This window comes from Tauraco erythrolophus, chromosome 1 (genome assembly GCF_009769465.1).
Source record: "Tauraco erythrolophus isolate bTauEry1 chromosome 1, bTauEry1.pri, whole genome shotgun sequence".
Taxonomy (NCBI): Eukaryota; Metazoa; Chordata; class Aves; order Musophagiformes; family Musophagidae; genus Tauraco; species Tauraco erythrolophus.
In genome coordinates, this window is record NC_141465.1 from 130,252,161 (window position 1) to 130,274,568 (window position 22,408).

General features: G+C 39.2%; 1 protein-coding gene across 4 annotated transcripts in view; it reads right to left on the reverse strand.

The window, feature by feature from the left end:
* The window catches only part of DLG2 (discs large MAGUK scaffold protein 2), a 1,082,159-nt gene that overhangs the window by 919,739 nt on the left and 140,012 nt on the right, over positions 1-22,408 (reverse strand). For 2 of the 4 annotated variants that reach the window (XM_086614508.1, XM_086614488.1), the window contains exon 3: positions 16,838-16,936. In XM_086614508.1, the coding sequence (XP_086470634.1) occupies positions 16,838-16,936 (99 nt within the window). The remainder of the gene's footprint in view (positions 1-16,837; positions 16,937-22,408) is intronic. The other 2 variants (XM_086614523.1, XM_086614529.1) reach the window with 2 other exon arrangements.

Consider the following 22,408-nt stretch of genomic DNA (forward strand, 5'->3'; position numbering starts at 1 on the left):
CAGATGATCACTACTTTTTGTATTGTTGTGTAAAAACCAATGCTTTTCATACTTTTCATATCTTACACCATCACTTAGTTGAAATAGTTATAAGAAATAAGGTTGTCTATCAGCTGCTGGTAATGCTTTTCTTCATAGAAGTGCTCAATTTTTATTTTATTTTTTTTTAAATCAGCCAAAAGTTCCAACACATCACACCTAGAGACATCAAATTAAAAAAAATACTCGAGAGTCAACACTACCTAAAGTATTCTGCAAGCATAGGAAACACAGGCAAGCATAGGAATAACTACCTTGGGAATTATTTGCAGGCTGTAGAAGGAATCCATTCTATTTAATTATTACTGCTAACATTTTCACCAACTTAGGAGTGTGGTGAGCATAAGGACTAAAGACCCTGGTCCACTACTACACTGGAAAGTTAGAAATCTGAAATGTGATGAAAAGCCATCATTTCAAATTGTTTTTATTCAGACAGCCTTCAAGGGAGGATAGAATTACCTGTAGTTTGCTTTTCGTGTTTACTAATATTGCATGCAAAAATAATATGTCCTGTCTTGCTGTTTAGGAGAATATGTTCCAATAAAAGAGTTCTCCATCTGAAATGGAAACAAAGAGGCTTTTTCTTCATAGCTTTTGAAGGAATGATTTCCAGTCTTGTTTCACTGCCTTTCTTTGAGGATATCCAGCCACCTGCACTAAGCTTCACCCTTGAGACAGCTCCAACGTAGTGATAGGCACAGCTATCCAGGCATAGGCTTTATCACAGTTTCATGCAATCAGAACCTTCAAAATATGCAATAAGATCTTCAGCTTGTGTAATTTTTGTTTAAAGAGATCTTGAGACACAAAAGAATAAATCCGTTCTCGTTGTTGAACTCAGCATCAGTCACAGGTCTTTTTCTGGGTTGATGCTTTAAATCCTTGATAAATTGCATAGCAATGATATAGTCAGGAAGCAATGAAGCAATGACCAAAGCCAGATAGAAATGCTAACCTCCTAGCCAGTTAGAGACAGTGCAATTCCTCCTCTGGAGGCACTGTTACATGTAATTCCCAAACCAATAGGTTTATCAAGCATCCAGAAATGCAGACCTTATAGGCAGCCAGAAGACAGAAAGCACCACCTCCAGGAGACAAAATCAAGGATGCAAGCCCTTCACAGTCTCTGTGCCCAACATCTACCTTCCTGGCATGCAATTTCTAGGAGCAAGTAAGTATATCTTATTGGTACTTTCTCATAGGGAGGGAGAGATTATGTATATATATCATCAATACCAAATTTGGATGGCCAAATATTGCCTAAGGTGACTGTGGTTGGAGACATATGTGTAGGCAGATGTCAGATCTGCAGGAATATGTAACAAAATACAGAGAAGATATTTAGGAACATTTTATCTGCTAAAGGTTCAGGGCTCGCTGAACTGCAGCACTCTTTAATATTCTTTCTCGGAAAGATATTGGTGATCAGAGTCAAAAGTGGTCACAGGTGATATTCGGTTCATATCCACTGAAATGGCCACAAATATGACTTGCAAATTATACACAAGTCCTTGGGTGAGGTCTCCAGTAGCAAAAGAGTTCGCTGAAATAAACCCAGCGGAACATACTTATCTACTCCTACACATTCTTGCAAATTATCTTCTCTGATGCAGATGATTTTCTGGAGAAATGAAAATTGTAGATTTCCACCAGAGGTCTCAGACTGCGTAAAATACAATCATATGCTAGGTCATACCCCTGACCTAATGATTCATTCATAAATAACCATTCCCTTCTCCTTGACTGCACACATCCTCACATTATTTCAAGTGCCTCACATCAGGTGAAGGGAGACACAAGGAAATTTGCATAGTAGTAGCAAACAGATTAAAACACGAAAGAAACGCATGTTTATGTTGAGGATGCATGTCAGGAGACTCATCTTCTCTGCTTTTAGTGGCCCCTTGGACATCGCAAAGAATCCATTTGGTCAGCTCCAGCCACGTGAAACGCATGAAAACGCAGCTCACCTTGGCACTAGGAAATCATCTTCCCACCTCTACCTAGGTCCTCTGAATATTAGAGGAGGGACCTGCTAAGGATGTGTAACTCTGCTGTCATTAAGCAGCACTATCTATCATTAATTGAGCCAGGATCGGGCTCTCTTGTTTTCTTTTTCTTGCTCAGTATCTTCCACCTTTCCTTACATCTGCAGCTCTCCGCTGCTGTGCAGTAGTATTAAGCTCTAACCGTATCTGCCTGAGCAGTTAATTGAACATTTTCTTCTCTCAGTTTATAGAGCTGTTCATAGATTTATGAAACAAATCACGGTTCTCTTTTCATAGTTATAACCAATCTCAATAAAGACATCTCCCTAAGATCAGCAAATTATAATCTAATGAAATCTATTGAAAATTTTAGTTGCACTAAACAAGGTCAATGCTTGGAAGAAACGAAATGTCACTCAGAAAGAGAGATCAAAGTAATTCCCTTCTATTCCTGCTGCTGCCATAGAGACCAAGGGAGGGGGAAGAGAGGGAAGAAGAGATTTAACAGACTTAATTCTTCCTGAAATTTATAATTAACTACAAGGGAAAAGGGACAATTACCATATTTCTAAAGAATAAAGGAGAAAAAAGTTGAGCTTTTGACAAGATATAATTACAAGACATTACATATGCATTGCACATTGGTTTGCTCTGTGTAATTTTCTTGAGACTCCCCCCAAAAAATGATTTTTTTTTTTCCTAGCAAAGACAACACGTGTCTCATCAGTTTACATTCATAATGTTTGAAATCCAAAAGCTAGAGGCTTACAATAATTGTTCCAAAATTTAACATTGGTAAATAAAGCTTTGGAATAAATACTCAGATACACTCATCTGTCAGACATCTATGAGTACATTCTCCAGCTAAGATAAATGGTAATCAATGAAAAGGATCTTGCTGCTCTTCTAAGACTGTGCAGTTTAGCCAGCAGCCAACCCATAGTCATCAAAGCTGTCCTCAAGTACCACTTCAGAATAGTTTACTAAATTACATGTAAATTGCATGGATTCAGCAGTATTACAGTTTTAGGGTCTGGCAGGAAAACACCACAGTTTGAAGTGCTCATCAGCACCTAATAATGACTATAGAAAAAGATTTTGATTTTAGCTAAATGTGAATCTCTGAGGGGAAAATCATTATGTTTCCTTTGTTTCGAGTTTGTTATAGCCAGGAAATTCAGCACAAAAAACTTAAGCTACTCAGTTCATGATTTCAAACTGCAATGATTCAAAGCCTGAAGTCTTCCAAAGGAAAAACAACAAATGTTGCCCAGATCTATTTAGCACTAATAACAATACGAGGGCACACAGAAACGTGGGGGTTTTTTTGTTTCATATCCAGCTAAATTTAAATCAGATCCTCATGTAGTGCAGCTCTCTACAGCTCTGCTGGTCTTGGTAAGATCCTACCAGTCTACGATACCTGAGGCACTGATTCAACCTCAGTATTTATACCTAGCTTTATAATTACCTAATTTTGGGACTGACTCTACTGCTTCTCGTACACACAGAGCTGATCCTGTAGGAAGTCACACAAAATAAATTGTCATTCTCTAAGTATATACCTTTCTAAAACTCTATATAGAGTGTTTTCAGATACACAGTTTAACTGGGGGGGTGGGAACAAGCCTATTTTCTTCAGTAAGGCCCATTACAAAAGCACTTTGGCATAAATAAATATTCTAACTATTTGCATTGGCATATGCCACCACAATCAATAATCCAACTTAACCCCGTCGTGGATTCACCCCTGCAAAGGGAGAACAACAGTTGGCATATGGTGCATGGACCTGCTCTCTGCCTCCAGATGACTTGATCTGATTTACCATTTTTGCCCTTCTGAGAGCATGTTGGGACTGGTTTTCCGGCTGCTCTAAATTAGAGAGGCTGGAACTGGCACTGGGAGTCAATTTTGTTGGCTAAATGTTAAATGAAGGTTTCTCCCTCACTTAGGGAACCCACAGGATCCCACTAGGACTCAAGACCCACCCCTACCATTCCCAAGCACAGCACACTATCAACAGGGATTTATAATTATATACTTAATGTAGACTGGCAGTTTCAAAATCAGCTACCCCAGCCACAGCATCTCCTCACTCAGACTTACAGTGATGCTGTTGAGGAGAGTGAGCTCTGAATTTTGCCTTGTCTTCCACGTTGGGACTATGGGAAAAGGAAAGTTAATGCTGACAAAAAGAGAAGGTGTATATTTTAGAGCTCTTCTCTGCCTTACTCTTAACTTTATGCTGTGAAGTGAGGAAATGAGTCTGTAGAGTGAGAGAGACCTACAGAAGAGTCATACCATACCCAAGGTCTAAGCCAGATGTTGGCCTCATACTTGACCGCAGTGTCTTCTAATTTTCTATGACCCTTGCACATATCAAGACTTCTGCTCACACATCTGTCAGCATTTTGCCTTAAGCGCATACATTGGTGTCCTCTGTCCCATATATACTGCTGGATGAGCAGAAGAAAATAGGATAGACAGATGTTGCTGGCTCCTGGCAACCTCATCAGTCAGAAGAGTACACGTTCAACCTTGGTATGAGTTAACAACATAAACAAGCATATTACCCTGCTTCCCAGCACCATTAATATTTTTTTTTTTGTTCCATCTTTATTCATTCTTTTAAACTCTTGAACTAAATCCTTAGAAACAGTGCTGGATGGACAGCCATGAAGAGAAAGATATTGTTAATTTACCAAACCAGACCAAAAAAATTTTTAAAAATCTGAAAAATTAAAACAAAACCCCAGACTTCTTCATTAGTAGAATGAACTGAGCCTTTCATTAACTTTAAGAAAAACAACCCAAAAAATACAAGATCTTTTTTACATTCACACGAATAATCACTTTTTCATTTAATTGTCTGGTCCTCCAGAGATCAGTGACACTTGAATTAAACATGGAACCCGTGTAGTGAGTAATCCAGCTTAAAGCGTTACAGAGTAAAGTGGAAGCTGGCAACAAGAATCTCTAAGAAGGAGTGATTGCTGCAGAATTTTTCAATATTTTATGACGGAAATTTATTTTTGTAAAATAAACAAGTTCAAGCTGGGCATTCTCCCTTGGTCTGAAGGCAGCCAGTTCTTTTGTTTACAAGCTGGAGGACACAACTGTGGGTGACAGGGACCCTACTGCTGCCAGCACTTAGTGCTGCAAACCTGAGAGTCAGGCAACAAACAGCAAGTGGTTTGGGTTTTGTGGACAAATCTGGATTATTTTATTTAGTGTCTAGTCTTTGTGTACATCTTTGCAAGGCCTTCTCAAAACAGAATATTTCAGGTGATAATATCTGAGATTTTAAGCAAACAACAGAACACAGCTCCTTAACAAAACAAGAGATGACACCAGTGGCAACCAATATTGACAGTTCTTAGGGCCATAACAAATGTTAAGGATAATAAAACATTAGATTAGATTGCCCAGGAAGTTTTAAAATCTCTATTCTAGCAGAGGTCTTTAGCTAGTCCTGCTTGTGATAGAGGACTGAATGACCACTTGTGGTATTATTCTCTTTTTTTTTTTTGGTGCTGTGATTGCCAACTGCAAGTATCAAAAAGCCTGAATCTGACACCTTGAAATCACGGGATTTAAAAAAGAAAAATACATTTTTATTTCCCTTCATTGACCTTCTGGGTTTTAAACCTTTAAAGTATCCATCTCTGAGCTCTCCTTTGTAGCAAGAAGAGCTAGAAAACTTTTTTTTTTTTCCCAGGGAAAGCTGATCCTCTTTTCTAAGCCACCTGACACAAAGAATTGGAGGTTTCAGTGAAGTAGTCCTTGTTATAGGGAGTCTTGTCAGGCAACACAGAGATAGATATTTTCTTTTTCACCAGTGGTAGTTACTCTTGTGTTCATAATTCTGTAAAAGGCAGAAGGATGGAAGGAGAGCTGATAGCTAGCAGAGAGGACAGTATGTTGCCTCTGACTGTTGGGAGGCACAGTGGGAATGTTCTTCCTTTTCAAAAACTCCTGGTGCTCCCACAGGGATTGAGTCTTGACCTAAGTTTTATTTATACTGAATTCTTCCTAATGATCAAATAATGCCACAAATTAACGTGTTTTATGTGACAGTAAAAGAAAGAAGCTATGAGGGGAACACGATGAATTAAAATAAACTAGGAGACCATAAGAAGTCCTCCTTGACTGATTCAGCATTTCCTAAGTCGTGGGTTCAGAAATGCATGGAAACATCAAGGAAATAGAAAAGGAGGGGAAGAATTTGTACAAATTAATATCTTAAATCTATCTTAAACATATCTTACATTTTGGCTGAAAAAATAATGTCAGTAGGATTTAAGATTTGGCAATGTACATCAGAAATTAATTTTATTAGATGGCATCTTTTACAATATAGAGTTCAAAGCAGGATCTTTAGATCCATTGTACATAATCTACAAGGGTATATTCACTTCATCACAATATTTATGTCATTTTCTATAGACTGGAAATACCGAAAATTCCAGACTAAATTTAATCACCATGTGTTAAAAATGTCAACTTTTTAAACAGTGTTCATATTTTGCTGTTTAAATAGCATTCATCTTATACTCCCTTTCTATTATTTATAAGATCTGAAGAATAAAACTGATGTATTTACACCCTCTTGACATCACAATCCACTTTTCCAAGTATGAGAATGGCAATTATTTGCACAAATCAGACAAATGGATATTCAAATAAGGATAATTACCAGATCTGAGGCCAAAATGACCATACTGTTGCTCTGTAGAATTCATACTTATTGAAGTAAATTTTTAAAAAATCTCATTTGTTCTGAAAAAGGTCTGCTCAGATTATATTGGTGAAAATTGTCATAAACAGATGCCATAAACATTTTGTAGGATTAAAGGAAGTAGAGTTACAATAAAGAAAGGATGAACAGATTGTGGATTAACACAGTACAACGTCACTGGTGCAACTATTTAAATATGGCACCAAAACAAAACGAGGAAATCAACTGTAATTTATTTGGCTTCAAGCCTTTGCAATATGAAAGTGTTCTGAAACTATATTTTTTACCATTATTCAGCTCAATTACATATGTTAATATGGTGTTCCCACATGCATCCAAATAGCAGGTCACCTACAATTCACAATCCTATCTCATTCCAACATCAAAGTTGGCAGCAAAGACTGAATATCTGGAGTTGAATATTTAGGGCTCATATGCTTGACTTTCAGATCATTTCAGTCATTTAGTGGCAGATCCAAGAAACAGAAGAGATAGGAGGAAAAATACTGTCTCTAGATTGAGTTAAGAGCCCTGCTCAGAGCAGAGGCAGTAGTGAGATGACGGTGAGTCCACATTTGTTATTGCCCAGAAGGCCCTGGGAAAATGTTAGTGGAAACATTCATCACCAATTCATAAAATAAATAAAGCGATGTCTCCTGATATACAACAAAAGGCACTGGGCCACAGTCTTCTCCCAACTATGCCATCTTAAAAGTAGACTTATTCTCCTGTCCCAGACCTAGTTGCTACACACCTCCTTGCCAAAATCTCATGGCCAAGGATGGTTGCAATGCAGGTCTCCACTGGACACCCAGAACTAGAGCTAATGACAGCTATTTTTTTTGTCATTTTTTTCAATCTTCCTGCTTATTTTCAATTGGAAAGCAACACCTAGGAGCGTAAATTGGATATTTAGCATGATCCTGCATCCAAGCTTTGTTCAGTGGTGCTGCACCACCGCTGCCGAGCACTTTTCACCAATATTGAGTCAACGGGTGCCCACGGGCACCTCAGTTCTGCTCCAGGGCAGGCTGAAGATGAAGTCTCAGATCCAGTATGGCTTCTGGGAACCAGAAGGACCTGGAAAGAACAGGAGGTGAATGAGGCCACAGAAGGAGCACACACTCCTTCTGTGGCCTCATTCACCTCCTGTTCTTTCTCCATATGGGTTTCTCCACCGACAAGATGGAAATGACAGCTCGCATCTGTTTCCGTGGCTCCACCACACTCCTTGCTCTCTGTGGCGGCCACCCACCACCCTTCGCTGCTGCCCATGGGTGCCTGAGATGTCTCCTCCTGCCCTTTTCCATGTCACAGATGGAGGTCCCCATTTTGCATGTCCATGACACAAAAAATGACAGCAATGATGATGGCAGTGCTAACTGTTGGTTTGCCTTCTCGATTACTCACCCTTCAGGTGTTCTGGCTACACTAGGAATTTTGCAAGTCCTATGGAAATGATGAAATTCATCAAAAATAAACCAGAACAGGGAGCAACTGTGCTGAACCCCAATGTTTGGACTTCCCCTGGCAGCTGCTCCTTATAAATACTATCACCATGTGCAAATGTGGTTACAAGCATGCGGTGAAGCTGCCTGCCCTGTAGCAACAGAAAGGGAGCTCCCTGATTATCTCACTGTCATTTAATATTAAGTTAGTTTGCTAAGTTTGAGGACACCTGAAAGAATCTTTCAGCTTATCCTTACCCTAGATCTTTAAGTCAGGAAGTGTCCTTAACCCTAAAGCCCTTAACCTGCCACCGTTGTTGTGGATAAAAAATGGTTTACACACATATTTGGGATTATTTAGAAGGACCGTTCCCAAACATTCAGGTTAGATCTAACATCAGATAAAAGTGCTGAATTGGGACCAAGGCATTTTTATTTTTCAGGCCTAGAAATGCAAAGTAAGCTATGTTTTTTCCCCCAAAAATCCACAATAAGCCACAAGAAACTTGCATCTCTCCAATCAGAAGCACCATGACAATCTAAACTACAGCTGATTGGCCTCTTTAAGATCCTAGGACCCATATAATGCCCCCCTTTTTTTCTTATTCTTTAGTTTACAGAACAAACTGATAAGCTGAGAAAATATATGCATTATACCATGTATTCTGAAAGTGCTCTAGTAGCTAGAGATATTAATAGACACAAGCATAGGCTAAGATAAAATATGAAATCATTTTCCTTTTGCTAGTAAAAATAAGTAAATTACATATCATTTAGGAAGTGATACAGAAACAAACTGCATAATCTACAGAAAAAGAGAACAAAATGCTCATTGAAGCAAAGCTTATTTATCACTTTATCTTGCAACCTGACACAGTACATGCTCAATCTATTTAATTACAGGAACAGAAAAACAGCAGAGAAATATGTACACATAACAGCAACGTTTCCAGTCCTACCTTGGTCGTGACAATGCACAGACAATCCATTCTGTAAATCTCCACAGGAGTGTATGTAAATCATAAAAACAAGTCAGCAAGGGTGAGGAAAGGCTTTTGAACAGCATGAACAGAACCGGAGGCTTGAATCTGCACAGCCTGCTTTTCCAAGTGGGGCCCTCATAAGAAACTCGAGTCCTCCTCCACAATGCTAAAGGCAGTCATGATGCTCACAGGGATCAGAAAACCCACTAGAAATCGTCTCAAGCAAAACTTCCAGGTGGCTTATCAGGCTTGATTGCTGCATTGTTCAATCTGTGATCAAAATATTCTGTTGAATGGTATGCAGCCTTCTAAATGGGAAGATGAGAACCACAACAAGCACAAAAGAGCAAAAGCATCACATTTCAGCCCTGGCTCTGGTTTCACAATTCTGATCTGCTGTTTCAGTATACCCATAAGATTTCCTTTGCCAAGTCTCTCTCTCTCTCTCTCTCTCTCAATCTCTCTCCCTCTCGCTCTCTCCTTCCCTGTCTTTTTTTTTTCCTCCCCCCCTCTCGCTCGCTCTCTCCCTCCTCTTTTCTACTAACTCCGAGCAAGCACAACACACACAACTATCGGGCCCATCTATCACAGCGCTGTCACTTCTCTGCCAAAACAACTGCTTTGGGTTGTAAGGGGTTTTTATTAAGAACACAATTCCTACAAGCGCATATTGCTCGAAGCGCATGATTGAAACATTGAGGTGTGTGTGAGAGCTCATGCGTCACATCTACGATCACTCGGAATTACTAGGTCAGGTTCGGATTCAGGAAGTGAATATAAATAACAGCTGGATCAGGCGAACTTTCAGAAAGTATAACAGAAAATAATCAGTCGGGGGCAAAACCAGGGAATGGCATATTTACGCGTGCACGCAGGTCTGTGAAGCGCAACAGTGATATAATTACAGCTTACCATCCGTGGAAGAAAACCTCCACGTTGTATACATTATTCAAAGGTACAGAAGGGCACTTTTTTTTCCCCCCACTTACGAAAAATACATCGAAGTTTTAATTAAAACAAAGCATCCCAAACAACAGAGCTTAAAAATTCCTTAAGTTCTCTCCCAAACTTTTTTTCTGCATCTTTGATAGATCCACAGACTTAATCAATTTATCTCATGCTCTGTATGCTTTGCTCAGAGTTTTACAGACTGTTTCGTCCCCAAAGCCCTACCTTTCTTGCAGTGATGCTGGTGCAGAGCTTGCCTTTCAGGTGTCTTACATGAATCATTCTGAGTTAGAAAGCTTGCTGTTAGCTCGTACAGTCTTCCCTCTCTTACAGATAGAGGAAGAGAGAGAGAGAAGAAAGAGGGAGGGAGAAAGAGACACAGAAGGGGAAAGATATGTAAAATGAAAGCTCTGGCCAAAGAGAGAGGAAAATCAATGCTCCTATTCACTGGAAAAAAAAAAAAAATACAGCCAACTGGACTGTTGACAGCAACAAGAGGAAACGTCTAGACACCCATACATTACAATTCACCTTTTCAACGCACTGGACAGCACGATTCCCCCTGGGTGCTTTGCTGAGGATCTCTCATTCTCACTCCGAGCTAAAATATGTTTTCAATAAAATAAGCCTTTCCAAGAAAATAAAAGGATATTTAAGAGTCATCGCTCTTCCATAAATTACTCAGGTTATAACCCTAATATTCTCGTGATTGCTAAAGCAACAAGAGGCTCAGTAAATGACACACATCATTTTGCCAAAATGAGGTCACTGCTACCAAAGTTACAAAATCCATAGTGAATCAGATATGTGGTCAGAGAGCAACCAGCCCTCCCCCAACTATTAAAATCTTGGTGGATGTAACATCTTAAAGAGAAAGTCTCCAGAGCACTTACGATTGTGTTTAAAACTTTAACGCGCTCTGAGCAACCGCGTGCGCACAAAACAAACTTGATTTGTGATTACAGGCTGCACTGGAACCTGCATTTTCTCCCTACTGAGGTTTAGTCCAGTAGCCACACAGTCAAATAAGTTTATTAAACCATAGATTCTATGAAACAGGGAACTCTCAAACATTCTTGAAGTAGGAACCAATTAACCATCTCCTTAAGAGTAAATTAACCCATTAAGATGGTCTTGTGCTTTAAGCATGATAGGGGAAAAGTGAATTCAGTCAACTCTAAAACCAGGAGATACTGTAACACTTAGAGGTAAAGCATCCAACAGTTTTTTCTCTTCCAATTGGTAGATTCAAGTTGGTGTGAAATACTTCCATATATATAATTACCTAATGACTTGGCTGTAAAATTTCATATCATACTTGAAACATATGGAGATATATTTTGAAATTGGCCTCCAAGTGCATGATCTGTAAAAGCTTCTACTAGCAAGTAACTCTGCTCCTGTGAGCTGGTCCAAGTGATTCATGATCCTATTTACAGTTTATATGAAAAATCGAGGGTTTAAACCCTTTGAGGATGTTTATGTGAACAGTTATTCATGTGTGTCTGAGAAAATCAGGCTCCATCCGTGTACCTAAAAGTTTCCTCTTGCACTCCTCCAATTTTTGAGTGTCATCTCCTTCCATCAAACACATCAACGAGCATTTAACAGCATAGGACTTGCCTGTGTGCTATCCAAGCTTAGTTCATCGTTGAGCAGCATGGTCCCTGAAATACTACAGCCTACTTTTTGTCCTCAGAATCACCTGTAGCCCCAGATAGAAGAGACCCATGCTTTTGGGGACACACACCCTAGCTCCATCCTTCCACAGGCTCATTTTGGTTGCCAGGGTTCCTGGTCATGGCTTCTAATACACATCTATCGATGACTCGGCAAAGTCAGGGCTGCAGTACAGGGACAGATGACTGTCAATGGCTCTCCAGTGTTTCTCCCAAGTATACAGCTCCTCATTTTCTTTAACTACCCATCCTAAACCCAAAAAAGAGGCTGAGCTGCTCCATTTTCTTCCTCCAACTAGATACTTTTTTCCATTCATTTTTTCTCTCCAAGCGTAAGATTTTCAAATCCTTGGCACTGCTTTATCCTTCATTAGCAGCATCTCCTTCTGCTCTAATTTCTGCAGGTCATATTGCTGCTTAGTTCTATTTTTTTCCTCTGCTCTTCCAGACTTCATGTTATCTGTTCATACGATCATGATTGAAATCTACTATACAAAGACTTGACCCAAAAAACAAACAAGTTGAGGAGCAGCCATCTGAGGTGAAAAGAGATGGTTTATAGTTGCTCACAGTTGATTTAGATGGTCAAAAATATCCTCAGTGATGAGCCCTGACTCTTGGGAAGCCTTAATACGGGAAGAATAACAACTATTTCCCACTGTGATACCAGTGGCTCTGCAGACCACCGTGTGAAAACCACTCACCCAGGTGACGGCTTCCTTCTCTGATTTTACCAAGGTGTCTATTTTTAAGTCATACAAAAACAAACAATATGAGGTGAGTGGGTGAAATGCGATGGTCTGTATAATGCAGTAATTTAGACTGGACAATTTAATGCTTATTTCTGACATTAAAATCTTCACTATACCCAGGTACTTCCACTCGGATAACCAAAGCATAGAATTTAATTAGGCAGTTATATTTAGAACCAGAGCCTGTAACATCCAGCTGAACTGAATATTTGTAAAAGCAAGCTTCTGAAAAACCTAAGATCAATAGGAAGTATTCTATGTTTCTTTAAAAGCTTTCATGACACACCTTTTCAAACTTTTCTTAAATTCTTTTGAAACCCAAATATTATATAATAAAAACTGTAAGGAGAAACTGATTCTTCAAAAAAAAGCAAAACTAGCTTCATGATTATCTCCAATTCAAACAGTAGTAATTAAGAAAAACAAAAGTACTAGGTCTCCAAGTTCCAAGTTTTGGAGTAGACATTAAGAAGACATCCACCAGACTACTAACATGGCATTAGTAATGTCAGCATCTTGCAAAACTTAGCCAGTGACTATTTAGAGTTCTTTGTACCTACACTGAGAACGCATAAACACACAAATCCTCTTACAAATGTGGAGAAAGATTTATTTACTCTTAATGTATCTTAAATTGCGTATTGTTGATTGTATTAAACTGCCAGTTTTTCATATGGGATTATATTCTCTTTCTTCTTTTCAGGTCCTATATTGTACCCAGACAATCTACAAATAAATACTTCCCTGATTATGTCTCTTCCAAGAGGGCAATTGAAGTAGTCATGAACTTATGTCTTTATGGTCAGAGCTCATTTATGCCACTGGAGATCAGTTCCACCTAGGTTGCTGTGCATCACAATTCGTTAGTTAGTAGGTTAACACTGGGATACAAGTTATCTAAGTAATTCTATGCTAGAAAGGAAAATATCATGAGACGGATTCTTTATTAGGACTGGTTTGTGCTAAAAAAAAAAAAAAACCCACAACAAAAAACCAAACAAGAAATAGAAACTACTAATCTTGCAGCTCCTGGATAGGTAGTTAGGAGCTATATTACAGATGAAATGTCAGAATAAATCCTGCTTCAGCCAGGAAGAGAAGTTAATACAAATTTCAGAAGGTTCTGCATACCTTAGTTGCTAAGAATTTTAATGCAGTTCCCAGACTGAACCAGAAGCCCATGAGTGCTGGTGTTAATTTAAAGATCAACAAATTAGCAATTCTGCCCCTCCTGACTGCAGCAGCCCTAACAGCAGCAACTCTGTAACTGGCCTCAGGCCCACGAGAGTCTCAGGCAGAAGCTATAACAAGAATCATTCCCTTCTTCCGTGCACGGCAAATTTCATTGCTATTTAGCACAATCAATATTGGAGTCTTGACCAATTTCTCTAGCTGGTAGCTCTCTCAACAAAAAGAAAAAGACTATTTTCTTTTCTGCAGGAAAGCACAGATCTCACCACTCCCAGCCCTTCAGGCAGATGGCAAAATTGGCATGGGGAGAAGCAAAGGCTGGACAGGCAGCTCCACTCACTCCTTCAGCACAAGGATTCTGCACACAGGTGGCCACGGTGGTCCCAGGCTCAACAGCCAAAGAAAAAAGTGTTTTCTGCTTCACAGCTGTGGAGAGGATTTCCTCTCTTCCTTTCCAAGTACATACCCAGCTTCCCACTCTTTTATTCAGTATGTGGGATCTCCCATCACTTTAGCCAAGCACTGCCCCAGCACTCAAAAGCAATAAAAAAGCTATTTTTGGTTTGTTTTAATAGACAGTGCACTTCGTTGGCCCTGTTTGCTGAGGACTTTATTGTAACACCTGGCCGTTGGCTGCTGCACCCACTGATGTGTAAAGTCATTTGCCTCCAAGGGTGCTCAATGGGACAGCAGGGTGGTTGCCTCCCTTCCTCTCCAGGAGTCAATGTAATCAAAGGGTCACAGGATGTGACAACAGAAAGGACCTGAGGAGATCTTAATTCCAACCTCCTGCTCAAAGTGGGCTCAGCAGTGAGGTCTGATCAGGTTATTCAGGCAATTATCAACTCTGGTCTTGAAAATTTCCAAAGATGGAGACCATGCAACCTCTCTAGTAGTTTCATTCCCACAAACTCACCAGCTTAGGGGCCTATGAGAAGACAGTGAGGCAAGCTGGGAACAGAGTATGATTTGTAGAGTTGTAGGAAACACATATTCATAATCACAGGGTGTGGAGCAGAGGATGGGCAAAGGACCCTGAGCCACCTTACAGCTCTGAAGGGCTTTGGATAAGCTAGTCTTTTGAAAGCTCTGCAACCTTCACTAATTTAAAACTTATGCCTAATGTTTTATGTATCTGTTATTTCCCATACAAATCTGTAATTGTTTTCTCTTGCCTCCCACAAATCCCTTATTCAGAATGAAACAGAAGTGCTTCAGTTACAAATGCTCCACTGGCTTTACGTGGGCTGGGATGCTCTGCAATAGAAACACATGGTACTCAAGGGCAACGTGTCCTGAAGTGGCTCTCAGCTCTCGAGATCCACAGTGAATGAAGAGTTCATTTTAATTCTTGAGCATTCTGCCTGGGGAAGTAAATCTAGCAACCAATTGATCATCAGCCACTGAAAAGCTCTGGTGCATATGTTTAAACATGTAGCCAGTCCTAAATAGCTATGTGTCACTGTCATAGCAGCGTGCCACTGACAGTCAAGCACAGTCACTTGAAAAAGAAATCAGACAAAATGACTCTTTCAAATGAACTGACACACTAAACCACAAGTTCCAGGAAAAGAAAAACAAAACATTTACTATCTGCTATACCATGGTACTGGGAACTGAAGAAAATACCACTCACAGCTCTGAATCTCTTAGAGTTTGGCAATGGAATTGGCAATTTTTGGAGTTTACTCTCATATTCACTTTATGCTGGAGAGCTACGAACAGCATGAAAACATGGTATGTAGAATTGCTGATGAAGAAACACTGAGTCCAGGTGTTTTCAGTATCATGACTCTAAGCAGGGAAGATGGTGCATTGTTCAACTGGGTATTCATACTGAAAATTAAGTTGTGAAATTGAGCTGAGATCCACTACATCCCGTGATATCTACAACATCCTCATGGACATAATGTATTTAGAGCATATATCAAATGTATTTAGAGTATATATCAAGCTTCTGATAATTCCTTGTTTTGGGGAAATAACATCTTCCATAAATATAGGCACAAATTTCAACGAGTATACATGTTCCTGTATTTCAACTCAAGTAGCACCATGGTCCTATACGGTACAAAAGTTTTCCTGATCAACTGGGAACACAGTAACACAAGAAACTCAGAAAACTACGCTAGACAATTAGTTCTTTAGATCTTGAAAAGTTACCATCAGAGAATTTGATCTAGAAATGTAAACAAAGCCCCTGGAAAAGCATAAGACGAGGAATAATCTGCAAGTTTCCACTGTCAGAAACAACTTTTACTGAAGTCTACAAGGTATCATGTAAGCATGCCAAGCCAGTTAACGTCTGTTTTCTTTTCACCATGTTTCCAGCTTGCTAACTATAAAAGAAACTTTAAATCATTTTCTTTCACTTAGAAAAGAAAAAATATACAATGACTTCAAGGCTGAAACACTACATAATAATCTCTAAGCCCAAGAGAATTATTCCAGCCAAGTTGTGAACCTATGAAAATAATGGAGATATTCTAATGAAACACAACTTCACCGTTGCAAGCAGCAAGACTATTACAAAGTGTAACCCACCCCCTTTCCACAGCCATGAAGTCACACCGCTTCATCTATTATTAAGCATAGTTTTATGGTAGGTATCATTAGACTGCCCATACAAAAGTCATCACTTTGCTGGCATTCATATTCTTCCATACTGACTCCAGACCAAAAATAAACTACAACACATATTGAGAGACTGAAAACACCTTGAATAAAGTTTACTAACTGTGCAACATCTTGGACACTGAAATGAAAACATCTTGGGATCAGCAACCTTGTAGATCCACCATTGATATTAATAACATTTTAACAGAAAAATAAAAAATAAATCCTGCCTAGAACAGCATAAAATGTACAGAGTTTGTAATATACAGCAATAAATTGGAGCCAAAAGTGTCATTCGAATGTGGTCATGTACATGCAGTCATCAGGCAGCAAAAAAAAAAAAAAAAAATTCCTGCAGGAGGTCAAATTCAATATATTCTACACATTTCACCTCTAGCAAAACTCAACTAAATAAAGATTTCATTCTCCATCACAAAAGAGTTGACCATACCTTTGTCTTCATGTCTACCACATAATTTTCAAAAGTCTGATTCTCTTTATTGTGTTCACCACATTGTTTAGGTCCTTCTGATCCATTGGAAGGTGCAGACTAAAGAGGAGAAAAAAAAAATCAAATACAGTAGCTGAGATGTGCACTATAATTCTCTTACACTTAAATGTAATATCAGCATGCACATACAAAAGGGTAGTCTGAATTCAGATAAATATCAGGTGGCTCACACATAAGATTTTCACCTCAGCATTTTGTCATGCAAAAACTTCTGGGTTTAATCTTACAGCCTCTCTCATGGAAGTCTGTGAAAGTCTTAATAGGCTAAATCTACAAGATGATGCTTATCGTAATCTCTAGTTGACTTCAGAAGCTATTCAAGGTGCTCTGCAGCTCTCCGCATCAGAACACAGAGATAAGGAAGGAAATCAATGCCCTGCCGAAAAGGTCCACAGACAGTAATGGGGTTCTCATGTGGAGTAGCTGTAGGAATAGATCTCCTTACAGCACCAACTGAATTACCTGGTTTGCTTTCTCATTTCTAATTCAAGACATTCTTCTAAGTGACATATTTTTTAGAAGGTTTCATACCAGAGTAGTAGCCATATTTGCAAATCTTTTAAATTCAAACGCTTTTTATGTTACCTTTTCTTCATTTACACAGATTTCAATCTTACATTGCTTACAGACATCCCTCATAAAACATACAGTATTTTTTCAAATAATATCTTTAATGGAAGATACAGTAAAAGGCTATATTTGTTTTTTCAATTTTCCTGCTGGAAACCTAATATGTTATTGTAGATTTTGTATAAAGGCAATAAATATTCTAAATGACATCTCTGTTTACAATGCTGTGCCCTGCAGAAATGTGCTTGAAGAGTTAGCTTTTGAATGAAACATGATGACTGCCACTAACTCAGATCTCAGAAAATTTCTGGACACTTTGCAAGAGAAGAGACAAGAAAGCAGAGTGAATTCAAACAGAGTACAGTGTCTTGTATCTGTTGGCACCGAGCATCACAGACTGAGGATGATTTAGACCCATCCTTTTTTAGCCTGTGCACCCGGAGCGCAGTCAGTTTTAACACAACGGGCAAGAAATTGTTAGCATTTTAAGCCGACCAACCACTGCCAGCACAACTTAGAAAACAATGAGTCGGTGCCACAGAAACAGCCAAATCACATCCACATCTGGAAATGTTTTCTCCTCTGATACTAGATTGTTTATTTAGGGCTCTGTCCAGCAAAAGGCGGAACGCTGGCCCCAATCCAGCCAACTACTTAGACACGTGCTTTTAACTTCACTGGAACCAAAGGCATTAGTCTTGTGCTCCAGTTCGGAATGTGTTTAAATGTTGGATCAGGCCCAGCAGCTCAGCACTACATGGAGCTGAGCACACAGGACTCCACACATCTCCTCTCTAAAGTTTTAGCTTCTCTAACACATTCGTAGTCATCGAGAACCATGCACTCCTTCGTCTTGTTTCTTATCACTGAAGGGTGTTGCACATCTCTCCTTTGCAATTTGGGAGGAAGGAAGGGAGGGAGGACAAGGCAGCTGGGCCAAAATTAGGCAAGAGAGCAAGGAACTGAACCCAGGTCTTACATCTTGCCTCAGAGCCTACAGAAAATCCAAGCAACTCCCTCAGTGTTTCTTTCAGGAAGGGGAAATTGGTTTTACAAGGATGCATAAAATTTTTCATTTCATCTTTACTTTCTTTGAACACCTGACATAAGGGTTTTCCATTGTTACTATGTAGAGGCAATAATATCAGCTATGCAAATCAAGATATTATTTATTTGCTCTAATCATCAAGACCAAACTCTGTCTGATCCTAAAGAGTTTAGCTTCTGCAACCTCTCAAAAGGAGTTTGACAATTTTCAGCAGAAACTACAGTCTGTATGGTAGCATTTATCAAATGAGTGCAGCTGCAAAACTGGATAAGGAACAACTTTCGTTAGTTTATATTTTATATTTTTTTTTCCCCTCAAATTTTTCACCATTAGCTGACTCCAATGTTTCGAATGAACATAAAACAATGTCATAAAATACTATGAAATGTTTCAATTGTTTTCCTTAGGGAAATTGGTCACAGATTAATTGTGAAGAGCAGTAAACCAAGGACATTAGGAGGATACAAACAGCTCAAATAAGAGTAATTGTAATAAATCTGGAAGATCTCTCTGTTCCAATGTATTAAGGTTCAATAAGCATTAGCAGAGTAACATATGGTTCCCAAACTTGAACAAAGTATATGTTAGCAAACCATCTGAAAACCAATAGTCATTTAATTTTGTGTTATGAAATAAATAAGACTGTATAAGGCAAGAGGCAAAAAGGGTACTTGCTGTGTATTGTGACAGATTTATTAAAAAACTAGCATTCTTGGACTGACCTGAGTCTTTTCTTATTCTTGATTTACCCACAATCCTCCCTTTAGAGGCTAACCAAAACCCTACGCTGCCTAAAATTATTAGTACGTTTTATATCCAAAAGCTGCCTGCTCATGGAAAATAAGTATTCTAGCAACACTTCATTATTCCTGAACCGTGCAGGTCACCATGAGAAGCAGAACTGGCAGCCCCAGGGTGACACAGTACAAATGCAGTGGAGCATGTGCACCATGCTCGTACCTCCTTGTAGGAGGTTCTGCAAATAATGACTTCAAGCTTGAATTAAATCCACTGACCAAAGTCTAAAGTTTTAATCAGACCTTTGTATCAGAGAGGCTGGTAGCTAGAACAACTCTGTCTTCCTCTTCACAGAAGAAAATATTATCTTATTCTCTTCAAGTTGGTCAGAAAAAGAGATATTACAAGCAAATGTTGCAAAAGTAGATTAAAACTTCACTTGGTAACTTTGTTCACGTGGGTAGTAACCATGAGAACTGTAGATCACACCAAAAGCAATCTTTCAATTTTGTGTATAATTAATGCTAATCTATTTAGATTATAATTAACAGGAACTAGTTAGACTGTAATCTCTTCAGGGCAATGTCTCTCTCATTGTGCAAATTTACAGCATTATTTAAATGTTTATTAATAAAATAGTAATCACATTAGCTACCTTCTCAATTTTATCTAATTTTAACAGTGCTTAGCAAAGCCTTTCTGTGCTTATAACACATCTTTCCTGTAGCTTACTAGGACATGCACAATTGTCACAGTCAGCCATCAACAAAATTCTTGCTGACTTTTTTTTTTTTTTTGCCAAAATACACAGTTATGAATTATGAAAGATTTGTCACTGGTTCCACTTTCAGCAGGCACCATGTTCCAGTTCATGTCTGAGCCAGCAACGAGCCATAAGGAGCACCTGCCCTCACAGGCATATGGGGTTTCCAAGAGTTCCTATAGGAGGTCTTCCTATAGCAGCCAAACTCTGTAACAGTGAATGAATTCTCCAGTCTATTGTGTGACTCCAGAATTTATACCTAATATATCAAGAGAAGGCACTTGTAACCATCCATAATGGTTACCACATGTTTACCTCTCAGAGAGATGCTCAACATTGGGAACATAAAAAATACAAAATAATAATAAACATACATGCAAACATTACTCTGAAGCTCTTGTACGTTGCTTCCAGGACTTTTAATTGATTTACACAACACACACACCTGTATGAGATATTTTCTAGGGCACATATACCACTTTGTGCCCAGAAAATGCTGATCAGCCTTGCAAAGCGACCAGGAGCCTGGTGGAAGCATGGAGGAGCTACAGCCCACCAGCCGAAATATATCTGCAACTGCCTTAGGGTTCAGAGAGCTAAAGCACCTTCTCCGACAGCTGGTAGCTTAGGGAATGCTCTCCTGTGTGCTTTTAGGGAGAGAAATTCAAAACAGAATCTGATCTGAGACCTCTTTTGGTGTTTTATATCTCAAATCAGTAGTTCTGCTGCAGTCCCCTGAGAGCCTGTAGATAGATGCCAGCTTGCCCCAAATGATTTACATTAAGAGAGGAAAGGTATAAAAAACCAGTGATCTGTTAACTTTTGGATGCCAATATCTGTCAGGAAATCTATCGTCTTGGCAATCAAATGCTCCCAGGAATGTATAGTGCTGAGAGATACTGCTTTTATTTAATTAACTTTTTCAAAAGTAAGCATTTTAAAAAATCACTAGAATATTTAAAAAGCTACAGGGGGAAAGTAAAATGCACCATGACACATGCTGGAATTATCCATTTTACAGGACACTGATGTAAATTGATTCATTTAGCAGCTATGCTGGAGTAGGAAGCAACCTGAGCTGAACCGAGATGCGCAGCAGGATGCTGACATTGGCCAAGAACGCAGCACACCTCCACGCCAGGGCACAGCCCACCCTGCTCGCGCTCGGCTCAAGCCATGTGCGAACTAAAACTGGACACAAGTCAAGTTCATCCTTTGCAACCTGCCAGCAACAGCAAGAATGCCTTCTGTGTCCGTGATCCGTCCACCACGGGCTGCACCTTTTTGCTGTACCCAGGCAGAGTTGACACCTCTCCCAAATGTATTGCGAGCATCTCAGTTTCAGCTCCTGCTGCTGACGATCTTGGATCACAAAAAAAAAAAAAAACACAACAAAAAAACCCCACACAGCTGTACGTCTTGGACAGTTTGTGGGAGACAAAACGTCACTGAGGACTTGAAGAGTTTTTCCTGCAATGCCATGCAGAGAAATAATCTTAGAGACCATAAGATGTGCCTTCCTTTTTCTATACCTTGCTAGTCCTATTTCGATGCTTCTTATAGTCCTTATTACAGGAAGAAATGTCATTCAGCAAATTTTTTGGCAGGAATTAACTTTTACTGACATCACAGATGACTGAAAACTCACAGAATCCCAGAAAAGGCCATGCTAGAAACTAAAATCTGAAATATAATCCCACAGAAGCCAGGCAGAGTTTCATTTGCTTAAACTTGGCCTAAATTTCAGTCCAGAAATAATATAGCCAAGCTCTCTTCTTGTCCACCAAAACCTTTAAAGAAAGAACGTGCCTAATAAACCCTTTCTGAAGCCCTTTAGAAAAGCATGGTTCAGTATCCCCAGTCAAATGGTTTAGTTGTCAGAAAGGATTTTGTTTGAATTTCCACGTTGGGGTTTCTGGTTCGTAGTTTGAAGACATCAAGGTTTGCTCCACATCACATCGCATTAGCTCAGTCTTTGCAGCTGTCTCAAGTCAGGGTCATGTTGCAGATTGCTACGAGGTCTGATGGCCAAACCCTGTAAGAATGTCACCACAGTCCCTTCTGCACCAGTCTTGCCAATATGACCAGTAAATGTGAATAGAGAAAAGAAAATTATACATTTGGGCATGGATTTTACTGCACAAATTGCACCACGAGTGTTTGATTTTTTTTTTTTTTAAGTTATTGTATTTGGAAGCTACCATAAATATCACAATAATATTTATTTTACCCTGGGATTTTTATGATTCCACTTCAGCTAATATGGATTCAACCTTTCAGAAGATTTTATGACAGACTTAAAGAAAGAGTGTTAAAGCTCAGGAAAAATTGCGTGGCTGCGGGCTTGTGCTTCAGAAAGGTCACGATCTGATTTAATGCTGCTCCACCCTGC